The 13,786-nt window shown below is 31.2% G+C and overlaps 2 protein-coding genes across 2 annotated transcripts; both read right to left on the bottom strand.

The window, feature by feature from the left end:
* Window positions 1–2,178: 2,178 nt before the first annotated feature.
* Window positions 2,179–3,649, bottom strand: LOC114387321 (BAHD acyltransferase BIA1-like). Its single transcript, XM_028347479.1, has one exon. The coding sequence runs from the start codon at window positions 3,630–3,632 to the stop codon at window positions 2,316–2,318; it is 1,317 nt and encodes a 438-aa protein (XP_028203280.1). The 5' UTR covers window positions 3,633–3,649; the 3' UTR covers window positions 2,179–2,315.
* Window positions 3,650–5,360: 1,711 nt separating this feature from the next.
* Window positions 5,361–7,010, bottom strand: LOC114387409 (G-box-binding factor 4-like). Its single transcript, XM_028347598.1, has 4 exons — window positions 6,662–7,010; window positions 6,527–6,598; window positions 6,424–6,453; window positions 5,361–5,891 (listed from the first exon to the last, which is right to left on the bottom strand). Exons 1-4 carry the CDS (start codon window positions 6,875–6,877, stop codon window positions 5,811–5,813), a joined length of 399 nt encoding a protein of 132 aa, XP_028203399.1. The 5' UTR covers window positions 6,878–7,010; the 3' UTR covers window positions 5,361–5,810.
* Window positions 7,011–13,786: the final 6,776 nt, after the last annotated feature.

The raw sequence follows: 13,786 nt of genomic DNA, 5'->3' as shown, positions 1-13,786 counted from the left end.
TTCAAAACATAAAACTTATCACTTGCATGAATATTATTGGACCCAATTGATGTTCAAATCAAAAAGGACAAAACATGATAATTACTCATTGAATTCTATATTAATTTTTTTAATTTTTCAATATTACTCAAATCAAAACCAATCCATGAAAATGAGTCTGGGCGGTAATAATTAAAAAAAATCAATATTAATTTTTTTAATTTTTCAATTGCTCATTGAATTTACTTTTCACACGATTTTTACTATGCTTATCACCTTTTTAAATTCAAATATTAGTTAAGTTCTATAGTTTTCATATAAGTGAATTAAATGAGACAAGTTTCACCTTTAGAATTAGTCACAATAAGATTGAAAATTGTGTTCCAAAATAAAAATGACCATTACTTCCAAAAGATCATTTTAACTTATTTTATAAATTTAAAGGACTAAATAAAAAAATTTAAAACATAAATGACCAATACAATCTAAAATATAGAGGACTAAAAATACATTATGCCCCTTTTTCTATTGTGGAATTATGTTTTATGTTTGATCAATTCATATACATTTTATTTATTTGGTAGGTTAACTCATGTCATATTTTTTATAACTTTTTCTTATATATTTTTAGTGAGTCAATCTAGCTTAACCCATAACATATTAGGAGTGGGTTAGATTTTCAAACGGCGGGTTAAGTTTGGGTTTGATTAAATTGAGTTAGCAACTTTGTGTGAACTCTGGACCTTCCACCCTAACTATAAGAATTTATCTAGCTTCTGTTGTTTAAAAAAATAAAAAAGAAAAATCTACATTATACCACTCAATTTTTCTTATACAAAGTTTGAATAAGAGTTTGTCTCCAATTTGGCCGATCGAGGAAGTTTAGGACACCCTTGGGGAAATGCACCAGGTGCTGTGCTGTGAGAAAGCTCCAAGGATTGACCCACTCTGCAACCCTAATTCATTAAGAAGAGTGTGATAGAAGCATATCCGTTTCAGTTTCAGTATGGGATCGGCCTATCAAACAAACAAAAAGTAAGCACGTATTTGGTCCGCTAGTCTTTGACCTTCTTTGAAGGCTGGTTTTGGTTTTAAATTTCTCCACAATTTATAGGAAAAAAATAAAAAAAATTAGGTTATTTTAATTTTAAATTAAAATTAACTCATAAATATATTGTAAAAGTTCTCTCATATTAATTTCTTCAAAAGCTTATTTTTAACTCATGTAAAAGTTGATTTCAGTTTATGAATAAGTTTATTTTACTTTTATTTTTATTTATTTTCTTTAATAAATATTTATGGTAAGATAAATTTTAAGTTGTCTAAAGGACAACTGTGTGTACCGAATCCTAATTTTCCCCCGATAAAGAATTAATGATCAAACATGAAACAAAATCATTTATTATATTTTCATATTATATGTTGATAATAAAGTGATATTTGGTAACAATTGGAGTTCAGATCGTCTCCATTTCCTATACAAATGTTGAACATACGTAGGTTAAAGTTGTTCAGCTTTATCAAGTCAATTCCTCGTGAGCAATTATTTGTTATCCTACCTAAACTATTTTTATAAAATGCAGTGAAACTTACACTAATGGGAAAAAAATATATTTTAGTGCTTGCTTATCCATCCAGATATAACCTACCACGGAAAATCAAACAAGCTAGCTACCAGACCAGTATATATCGTGGATAGGTTTCTTGTGTGATTTAACTAATCATCCAAAGTTGTGACTTGTGAGTAAGCTTGGAGTTTTGAACCAGCTACATTTTCAAATTTATAGGCGAGAACGTACGCAACTGGGGATAAGAGTGAGTACTTCAACGCCCCCCTCAAAAGTTCCTTTCAAATTCTATATATATATATATATATATATATTAATTTCCATTAGTTTAATTGTCAATTCTTACGTTTTAAATTTAAACATTTATTCTTATTTTTTAGATTAAGAACTTTAATACTCTGCTTCTTAATCTGTCATGTACCAGCTGACTTATTTTCTTGATTTACCCCTGCTTAATTAGGGTTTCTGGAGAGTTGACAAGTTATGTAGTATACATTTGGTTGCATTTATATATATATATATATATACACACACACATGAGTTTTTTTATTGAAACAAGTATAAAATTCATGATACGTTATATACTACAAGGTTTGTGGAAAAAGATTTACATATATAAGCAAATGCAAGGTTGTCTTAAGAGGAACATATAACACTGACAAACCAATAATTGATACAAGAATAAAGTGAAATCCATGATGATACTACGTAGGTAGGAACATAAGCAAATGTGAGTTTATTTATGGATTTTATAATGATCTCCCCCAACTATATAACAGTAGGATTAAGCAAAGCATAGTGTAGGAGCTCCTGATGTTGTTCAAAAAAAGTCATGTCTTGATGATCAAGAGTGACAAAAGCTTCAACCCCATGACCATCCCTAGTATCCATCAAGGCAATGGTATTACTCACCATCTTATTCACACTGCACAGCCACACAGCCTCCCCCCAACCAAAGTCAACCTTAAGCAGTGGAAACTTACACCAACTCGAGCACTTATAAACGACAACACTATTGCTAATTACTTCACCCCTCTCCTTCAGACTTTCCATCACCACTCCAAACGCACCATCCTCTTTGAACCTCTCCGCCTTTGTCTCCACAAACTCCCTCATTCCCTCCCTCATCCTCCTCACCAGCACGTGCAACTCCACGTCACTCTCTTCCTCCGCCGTCACTGCCAACGCCCACACAAAGTTCCCCATAGCCACGTCCGGCACCGCCGGCTCCATCCGTGGACGGAGGTTCACGGCTTGGAACAAAACAGAACGCTTAAACTCCGCCGTTTTCGAGCGAGAAGCCGACAATGCGCATTTCCATATGAGCGCCAGCACCACCTCCACCCTCGAAGGTTCAAACACCACCGAACCTTCTCCTTCTCCGAGTGCGCCCTTTACTTTTTCCTTAAGCTCTCTAACCTTGGACGCGTCGAAAACGAACCTTCTCGACGTGAACTTCTCCGACGACACGGTGTTCACGGAAGCGGACATGCCGGGATTAATCTCTCTAGGAGGAAAGAGAGCGGCGCCGAGGGCGAGTTCGGGGAGCTCCGGCGGGGTGGCTCCGGCGCATGCGGCGGTCCAGGTTTTGAGGAGTGCAATGACGGTAGCTATGTCGGCGATCTTGTGGGAGAGCGAGATGGTGAGGGCGGTGGCGCCGCAACGGAAGGAGGTGAAGCGGACGAGGAGGAGCATGGAGGTATCGGCGGAGGGGAGGAGACATTGGAGGGTGTCGAAGTTTGGGGGTGTGAGGATGTCGGAGAGAGAGGCGTTGGTAAGGGATTCGATGAAGAGGGCGCCGTGGTCGTTGCAGTGGACGGTGGCGGCGTCATGGAGGCGTCCGGCGATGGGGTAGAAGCGGGACAAGGTTTGGGAGAGGGAGGTTTGAAGGAGTTGGGATTTGGTGGAGAAGTCAGGTAGAGTAGTAGTGTTGGTGTGAGGGTAGAAGAGGGTCATGTTGCCATGGATGTTAGGGGAAAGCTGGTCTAGTAAAGAGAGTTTCAATGTTTTCAGTTCTGTGGCTGTGGCTGTGGAGGGCTTTATGCATGTTCTGTTTTCCACCTCAAATTTCATCTCCCTACTCATCTTCTTAATTTGCTTCCATCAATGTTTGCTGCCCATTATATAAGACATTTTTGTCTTTTTACACTCGTGGGAAAATAATTGTCTAAATTAAATGTAAAATATTAAAAACATATTAGAAAGAAAGGTGAGACTAACAAAAGAAGACAATAGTTATAAGTTAATAACTTTGAGGTAACATATCACATATGACTTATGACATATGTCCCCATCAATTCCACGTACCCAGACAGTAACTCTTTCCCCATACCAGCTCACCTTCTTTAGATCCAACACCTACAAATACAATCGAAATCTCATCTCCACCATATTAATTAAAGCACAAGCGTAAGAGTAATTGCCCTTCATGGTTCCAGACTTTACTAATTATGCTTTTACTTATTTTTATTTTTATTTTCTTGTTTATGAATCTTTCCTTTTGTTTTGCACGGTTTAAGAATCTTTCCTTATCCTTTATCTTGATCTAGGTTATTAAAGGTACTCCAAAATCTTATATTGGATACGAGAAATCGAGTAAAATTTTTATCTTTTCATTCTTAAAGGTTGTTACCCTAGTGTGTGCATCATGCCTCCTCAGTCATGATTGCCCGAGTTAAACTCTTCAACCAGGCTACGCAACTGACCAAAAGTTCCTCTTTATGCTAAAACCAACCTATTATCTGTTACTCTACTTACTAGTAACGGAATAATACTTCACCAATTTTATTGGACTACTGGTATAGCTGTATAATTCAAACTAAGAAAAGTTGCAGAAAATTTTATTGGACTTCACCAATCTTACAATAATATCAAAACAGTTGGAGTCCACGATTTCACGAAATTGCTAACATGAATATTAACTAAGAAACCGCTATCTATCTAATTCTTAAAAGATAGGAATCACTACAAAATAAAATAAAATTAACTGTTCTAAAGACTAATTCAAAAGTTAAAATTAATACAGATTTCTAAAAGCTTTAAGAAGAGTAGTGGAATTTGATAGAGTGTATATTACACTAGTAAAATTTATGTACCATAAGGTAAGATAATAAAGGATTTGCTAAAATCAAATACTAGAACGTTGTATTAATATTTTAATAATAATAACTGATTTGTAAGCGGTGGCTGATGTCGATATATAAGCAATTAAGCATCAGGTCAACCTATCATAACAAGCATTAAATGTAGTCCAAAAGGACGAAAACCACTTCACCACGATATCATACTTCTACTATTCAACTATCTTTAAAAGAACATATTTTTAAGAAATATTCTTTTCCTTATTAAGATACATGAAGTTTGTTGTATTAAACATTTTATTTTATTTTTATATTTTTAATATAAAAACTGAATTTTATGAATATAATAATCTTAATTAGTACTTTTTAAATTAATTTTTAATTTTTAACAGTATATAAAATTAAAAAGTATGGAGATGATGATATATTTTGATTAAAAAAATATTTTTATAATTATTGTTTAATTTTAAAAAAAATATATCTGCAATTTATTTACATCTAGTAAAATAAAATAATATTAACAATAAATATATTTCCTATTATATTTTATATTTCCTCAATAAGATGTTTAATTTCAATGTTATTTTATAACACTGAAATTTTTATTTATTTATAATTTTAAAATTTTATTAGTTTAAAAATATCCGTATAGTAAACGAAAGCTTGCTGATATTATATAATTTAATTATCTCTAGATAAATCGTAAGTTGGACAGGACAATTAGCAGTAAAGATTCAACAAAAAGAAAATAAAAATTGGAGTGAAAATAACACATATAACACTCAACGATACTTACACATAGTTCCCTCCTGAAATATAAAAAAAGGAGACAATCTAACATTAACCATACATTCTAATTTCAACTCCCTTCCCCCAATATAGACCTATCCCCGCAATATCCATCAATTCAGGGATCCTCCACCTAGTGAACCAATAATAAGCTTCAGCTTGAATCAAATTAGTTGAATTATTTAGCTGCATTATTTCTCTATACAGCAATGTAACTCCAAGTGATATCCTGGAAAATAATCAGCAAAGTTATATGTATATAAAAAAACCTTGGAAATCTTTTCCTCTCTTTTTCATATTTATTATCCTTTAACAATTTCATGCATCATTTGTTTGGTATCTATACACCAGGACTTGAAAACTTGTCCTCCATTAGGACAAGGAACATATTACATCACCATTGGGATGAATTCACTCTCCGAAGCATTCGTTTTGGTTTACGCTTCTCCTCAACTGGAATAAGGCACTCCATGAGCTGCAGGGAAAGAGTATAGGAGAGAGGGATGAAATTATAAGCTAAAGCCAGAGTGCACAATTATCATTTATTGAAGTCATGCTCAGTACAATTGTAAGAAAAGAGGAAGTCCACTTGACCCTCTAAAGTATAGAAACAAAAAAATTTACTCCTCATATCCAATATAACCAAAAATTATAAAATCTGGGTACTGAAGTGATGCATCATATATAACAGGTCTTGAAGGATAATGGTATAAGTGACAAATTCAAGAGTATATAAAAGTATTGTGCAAGTGAGATTGAATAATCCATCAAGAATTAATGGTTACGGAAGAGAATTTATTAGTGTGAACAAGAATAAGGCAACGAGGAAGTGGTAGTTGGTATTCGAAGGAACTCATCCCAAAGTTGAGATAAAACCTAACCAGATCAATTATATGGATTGGTGGATAAACCTAACCCAGTTGTTTGAATGAATGGCAGTTAAAAAGGAAAATTTTATTTTATTGAATTGAGTTAGATCGAATGAGAAAATGAGAAAAGGAGCATACCTGGTTCAACCTCAGCCTTTTCCTATCAGCCTACAAGAGAAAAAAATATATTATAAAGACAAGACAAGACGGAAAAGGCATAGATAGATACATACATACATACCGCTAGTTGTAACAATACGGCATTCTCTTCCTCCAGATGTGTAACCAAAGATTCTAGCTCAACTGTGTATGCCTGCAAAGTGGAAAGTGGTTTGAATTGTGAAAAATGGGAAATAGAGAATCAAATAAAACAAACCTGCTTGCGTTCCCTGGACCTAGCGGCAGATTCTCTGTTTTTGATCATCCTTCTCTGTTTCTGAAGAGTGACCTTATCGACAACGAGGGGTTCTTCCACTACGCTCTTTCTCTTTACCCTTCTTCCTCCATGACTATGAGAGCCCAACAAATCCTGGAGGCTCATGCTCATGCTCATGTTGTCTTCAGACTCTGTGCCTGCCACAACCTCTGCCATGTCTTCTTCTCATTTCACTCACTGCTTCCTCTTATTATAGTCACCACATCATCACCCTCTTCACTTCCCCTAACCACACCACAACCAATTTTTTATCTTCAAACTTTCATTTTATTCATCTACTTTTTTTTTTCTTTTCTCATTAAATTCATGCATTTAGTATTATATTGTTTCGAATTTAACACTGATCAGTATATTGTTATTTAAAGCCATGATAGATAATGATAAAAAAAAATTGATAGATATTTTACTTTTCAAATTAACCTTGAATATTAGTTTCTATAGAGAAAAAAAAATATATCCAATGAATGTAAATTATGTAAATTTTAAGAGAGAGATAGAGAGTGGGGAGAGAAAAATTTCCTTAAAAACAGTAGGAATTTCAGGGAGAAAATAATACCAAATACTAACTGTCATTGTGATCAATTCAATGAAAAAAATTGTGATAATTAAAAAAAAAAGATTGCACGTGTGTTTTTATATTATATACGCGTGTGTAACAAAACATTAAATTTATTCATTAAACTGTTTAATTCAAAAAAATTATTTACTTGATTAAATCCATAAAATTCCATACGAAGAAAGAATTGCATTTAATTTATATATACTCATACTTACCTAAAACAATTAAATTTCTTTAATTATATATACTCATACTTACCTAAAACAATTAGATTTGGACTCATTTATTTATCAAAGAACATTGGATTAGAATCATTTACTAATAATAATGTATTTTCTAAGGTCAATAAAGTATTTACTATTAAGTAATAAAAGAAAGAATTGCATTTAATTTATATTTATGATAATGATGAAAATTTAAAATTTAAAGTATAATTTGAGTAATGGGGGGGGGGGGGGGTGCATGGAGCTATTATTTGTCTAAAGCCAATAATTGGTCCATTTAATTAAGCTGATTGGTGGAATAATGAAGTTTCTTTTCACAAAATACTCCTGAAGAAAAGGTGCATCATGGACAGCACAAAAGATTCCTGTCCAATTAAGCTATTAATTTTTGAAATCTTGACAACTTTGATAGCTATATAAATCCTTGGTGGAGCAAGAGAGTCGGCAGAAACCAACTAATATTTTACTAGTTTATAAATGTCCAAAGGGATGCAACAAATTATTAGTGTTAGGTCGTATTCAAGGTAAAGGGAAAAGAAAATATTGTAGATGAAAAGTGCATTTAAAGTAGATGAAATTGAAAATGCATTTTGGTTGCGACCAAAAGCTGAATAGACGATGCCAAGGGGGAATTTAACCCTTCTTTCTTCTTTGACTTTGGTGTTCACTCTTTCGTTGCTTCTTTTTCCTTTTGTCGTTCCCGTACGACACGACGCGCTTTTAAAGGCTGCGAATTGATGCTATCATATTTTTTTTTGTTTTTTCAATTTTGGATATCCTTAAAATAACTAAAGTGACGTAATTATATTTTAGAGAATAAATTATAGTCATCAACACATCGTTATTGTTTTAAATAAAGGTTTTTAAGAATTTTATAATTTATAAGCGTTAATTTTTAACAACTTTGTACGTGTAGTAAATTATGAATTTATTGAAATTTTATATTTAACTCTTCTTTAGTTTTTTATTTATCAATAGATATAGTTATAATTTACTTTTTGTATTTTAATTATCTCATTTTATTTTATATAATAGAATAAAGAATAATAATGGATAGATAATGCATAATAGATTAATTACAGAGAGTATAAACTTGAACTCGTTGTTTAATAGCTGTAAAAAAAAAAAAAAAAACTTGAACCCGTATATTTTGTTTTCATGATTCCCATGATTCGTGGACACGTGATCTTGTGCCTGGTTTTCTTACTGGCATTTACTTCCATGGTTGTTTTAATAATGATAATTGCATGATGGGAATTATACTCTGGATAGTGATAGGAGTGATTGCATTAACTTTCTTCGTTGAGCCTCATTATACACCGAGTTCTCTCCCAACGTCTCAGAATACGAAGTTCACTCCCAGTGACAAGAACTCACATCGTGACTGCTAGAGGAAGGACTCAACTTTGTTTTGCCGCTGAAGCACATTTTTCTATTGCTAGAGGATCACATAACTGGATCCAACATGACTATGTTATATAGAAGAGTTTAAGAATGGGAAGTTAATTCAACCATTTGGACTGTGTTTATCAAAATTTCATTCGTCTTGCATTATCTCATGGTTACTCATGAAAGAATTACTTGTCCAATTTATCGTAGCCATTTCTCCTCAATTCCCTATCAATTAGATGTATGTTGAAAATAGATATAAATACCTAAATATCTGTAATTTGAATTTTGAATAATTTAGATTTGAGGTGTTTTTCTTATGTTTTAAAATTTAGGATATTGTTTAAATAAATAAAAAATATCATGCTTATTATTTAGATTTAGATGTACGAAGTTTGTAGTTTGATTTTAAGATTAAGATAATGTTACTGTTTGAATTTTCTGTTACACTTTTATTTTATCTATGAATAATATTTCTTTTATCTCTATTTATAAGATAGAGTTAACAAGTTTTTTTTCTATCATAAGATTTTATTTCATTTTTTTTGCATTAATTACTTTTTGAATAAAATATCTTAAATTATTATTTTTCTTTCCTAAAGAGATTAAAGAATATGAATAAATTTTTAATAAATCTAAAGATAAATTTGAAAAAATATTATAATTATAGATAAATTTAATGTTAATAACTAAACTAATTAATTAAATTTTTTTAATAAGTGTAAATTAGTTAACTATATTTTATAATTAGGAACCAAAAAATATATATTTATGAAGCTGCTTCACGTAATACATCACTTCGTTTAAAAAATATATTCTTTCATGTTTTTGTCATTCTTTAATGAATGAAAATGTCGATTGTGTGTAAAACATTTTATGCATTTATGTTATATATATATATATATATATTATGTTATATATATATATATATATATATATATAGGCTGGTTTATGCAAGATTGATTGAGAAGGAAAATCTAGGAATGTTACTATCCGGTTGTTACTTTGTAGTTGTCGTTAATTTGTAAAGGATTTAGGACTATTATTAGTAAATATGCAGAGTCAAAGATAATGATTGATGAATTCACTTTAGCAAAATCACAAGTTGTTCTAATTGCTTCCTTGTTGCTGCATGATCAGTGGATTGTTTGGAGAATTGAAGCAAATAAGTTCAGTCCTCGAAATGGTAGGAAGATCAGGAAAGAAGTCACTTTGAGTCGCACATGTCATGTATTCCATGTTTTTATACTTCCTGACCAATTATGACACTCGAATCTATGTAGGCCAGCCTTAGAAGAATTTGCCATGATTAAAAACACTTTCTGTTTGGTGAAATGATGCATGCATGCATTCAGTCTAAGAGGACATTTCAACAAGTTGCTCATTATAGAATAAGCAAGATTGAAGACTTATATAATTCAAATGCAATCAAACAATTATTAGAACAAATCTAGTTGTTTGTTTACTGTTTTGACAATTTGTTTTCTGTTTTCTAAAATTTATTCGTCCTTTGAGAACATTCAAAAGTGTTTGTTGTGTTGTTGGATCCTATTTATATTTTTTTTAAAAGTTTAATCCGTGAGCAGCACTTGTAGAAAACAAAAGAAAAAGATGAGAAAATATTTTTGAATTGTTTTTGTTTTTTTAAAACATTAGATTTGGAAACAATTTTCAAAACTCAGTATATTTTTATTGAAAGACGATTAATTGTTGAGTAGAGTGGAATTGTTTTAAAAAATAAATTTTAACACAAAAATAAATTTGAAAAACGCAATATATGACGGAATACCTAGACGTGTGATATCACACTATGCACCATCTGAAACAAAAACCTCGGAAGGTTTTATCCTTAGATCTTTATAGAATGCAACAGAAATTGCCTTCCTCAAGGCCTGCAATGTTTTTTTGTCAGGATATATATATATATATATATATATATATATATATATATATATATATATATATATATATATATATATATATGACATATATTATAGTCATCTACCATAACATAGGTAAAAGTAGATAAATTGCTAGACTCAATTTGAATAGCATATTGTACTTCCAGTGTTATTAATTTATTTTCTGTCCCAACTCACAGAATTCACCCCTCATTGCTTATTTTGGACATCAGATTTCATTTCATCATTGAAAAACAGAGACATGAATAAGGATTGGGGAGTTTGGAAACCTGCTGATGGAGATTCTTTAGTCTTCATCACTCTTCAGGTTCAAGATTCAGGTAGTGATTTATTTTTGCAAACATTAGGAATATGTGATGAGCATGCAATCTTTTTTTTAGGAGGATGTCTATGCAATCAATTAAGTTTTCTAAAATTTGAATATTTTTATTTTTTCGACATTCTAAATACTTCCATGTTGAAAAAATAGTACGTACGATGATGAAAAGAATCATGCAGTGATTTTTCTTCTTTGATTGTGGAGAGTAAATAAAGAGAAGAAAAAAATGGCAGCACTCAAGTAAAACCTTTTGTTTTCTTAGAGGAGAAGAAAGCCCAATAAACATAAAGTATTTCTTTTTCTCTATTTATTCTCATTCAAATAATAAGATATTAATATGTAAATATAAGTGATAAAGGGAGTTATGAGTAAAATTGTCTGTATGTTCATGGATATATATATATATATATATATATATATATATATATATATATATATATATATATATATATATATATATGTGCGTGTGTTTTGTTACACTTTATTAGTTTGGTTTGACCCGATTTAATAAAAAATATTTTATAATTTTTATAAATTTCAAACTATCTAATATTTAATTCAATTTTTTCTAAATGCTCTAGACTCACCCTTTCTCATGATGGGTCAAACGGATTCACGACAACGTACCCAAAAAAGATGTGGTCAAGACTAAAAAAAATCATATAGTAGGAAATCGTTTATAGATGAAAATAGAAAAGCAGTTCTTTTTTCTATTACTGGTTGAAAGCATACTGAGTCCTATTCTTAACCTCCAATTTGCTCTTCTTTCTGAGGAAGGATCAGAATAAATCAAAATCCTTATCAATGAAGGACTAGTTAAGTAACTTGCAGAAGCATATTTACAACCCAACACGTAAACGTGTTATAAATATAGAAAGCATGATGATGAATTGGTGATATTGGCTAAAAAAAAAAGCATGATGGTGACATGAACAATAACAATAACAATTACAATAAAGCAATATTTTCAGAAAAGGAAAAAAGTAAAGAAAAGATTAAAGAGAAAAGGGAAGACGTATAGTATATATAGTAAGCTGTTAACAACAATTTTAAATAAACCCTACAAAATGTTGGGCTCCGTTTTGGTTCACCATTATTTTTCTTTCTCACAATGGCATGCGAAAACAAGAAGAAGTGGAAGAGGAAGGGTTCTTCTATGTTCACCCAAACGGAGATTGAGGCGGCGAGGCAGCTCGTAGAACTTAGCAATAGCACCACATGCACACACTTGCACCAAGTAGAGGATGTATTGGCAGAAGTAGAAGAAGATGAACGCTTAAGGAGAAGAAACAACAGGTACCGCTACATTCAAGATTTATATAACGTTACACAGCCTTTAAGGAGCCACATTAAATATTGAAGGGTCAAGTTTATGGACCAACATTAACATACATCTTTACTTGTCTTAGAAGCTGACTTCAATCAGAATTCAGAAGTAGAGTATGTAATCTTCGATACTTTTACCATGCTCCCGAGTTTTCTTGGACAATAAGAAAGTTCCACAAATTTGTATGGGTTATCAGAAGTACTATTGTATTTGAACCTTATGTTTTATAAAAGCCAATTTTCGATATCGGTTTAGGTAATTCTTCTTGTAAGCATTAATCAGTGGGTGAATCAATTTTTTTAAAAAAACAAAAAATCAGCAGTAGGTGAATTAGTTTATATCACCGTAACAAATCATGTGCGGTAAATAATTTTAATGTTTCCACAGTCCCGGTGAGTGACAAATTGAGAATGGAAGAGGAAATTAATTTAGAACATTTAATTTTTTACTCGATTTCTTGTTATTTTTTTAATTGTGATTTTCCAGAATACAATTTTATAATACTGAAAATATAAGATTAATTGGGTGATTAAAAAAAGAAGAAAAAAAGAAAAATGTCAAAAGTTTAACCTTCTTACTAACAAATTAATGTTAGCGTTACATTTGTCAAATTAAAAAAAAACGATTTTATGAGCTCTACGTTAGAAACCCAACTCATGAAGGTACATGCGCTTCAAGTGGGTCAAAATACATTTTATTGGTCTGACACTACACGCTTGTCGACGACCATTAACGTACAAGTAATCCCCACCATCGCCATCGCCATGGATTCCCACGGTAACCGCAAGTTTGCAGTTTATTGCTAGGCATGGCAACAAAAACATTGATTGGTTCATTAGCGACTTTACCGAATCATTTTTTCTGTTCTAACAAACATGGGCATTAAAAGCAACACATTTAATTCAAGAAAGTCAGAGTCCATAACATTTTAAGACAGCTTCCATTTCCATATTGTTACACTAGGAAGTAGGAATCCAAAATTATAATCTAGTTAATTAAAAAATTATTAGTGTTAAAACTCAAATGTGTTTTGTAAATTAAATTATAATCCAAACAAGGAAAATAATTTCTTACGATAAACAATTCTGAAGATTATGATAATTGATAAATAGTAAACAGATTCATTTTCAGTTAACTTTCGTATGTCGATTTTATCTTTAACAATTAATTTCAATAAAAAAAATTAATGATTCTATACAATTTTTCTTGAAAACTAATTAATTTAGACAATCTAAACAAAATAGATCATCTTAAAACAACTTTTCACTTAACGTGTCTAAACATAAAATTTATTTCACACAATCTATTATAACAATAATCAATTG

Source organism: Glycine soja, chromosome 15 (assembly GCF_004193775.1).
Source record: "Glycine soja cultivar W05 chromosome 15, ASM419377v2, whole genome shotgun sequence".
Classification (NCBI taxonomy): Eukaryota; Viridiplantae; Streptophyta; class Magnoliopsida; order Fabales; family Fabaceae; genus Glycine; species Glycine soja.
The sequence above is the reverse complement of the archived record's forward strand: the minus strand, read 5'-3'. Positions and strand labels throughout refer to the sequence as shown.

Bases quoted from the DNA above. Each gene is read 5' to 3' on its own strand.
- LOC114387321 (XM_028347479.1), bottom strand. From the start codon at position 3,632: ATGAGTAGGGAGATGAAATTTGAGGTGGAAAACAGAACATGCATAAAG.
- LOC114387409 (XM_028347598.1), bottom strand. From the start codon at position 6,877: ATGGCAGAGGTTGTGGCAGGCACAGAGTCTGAAGACAACATGAGCATG. The intron at 6,599-6,661 runs GTTTGTTTTATT...TCCACTTTGCAG, and splicing joins GGTCCAGGGAACGCAAGCAG to GCATACACAGTTGAGCTAGA. The intron at 6,454-6,526 runs GTATGTATGTAT...TTTCTCTTGTAG, and splicing joins CCGTATTGTTACAACTAGCG to GCTGATAGGAAAAGGCTGAG.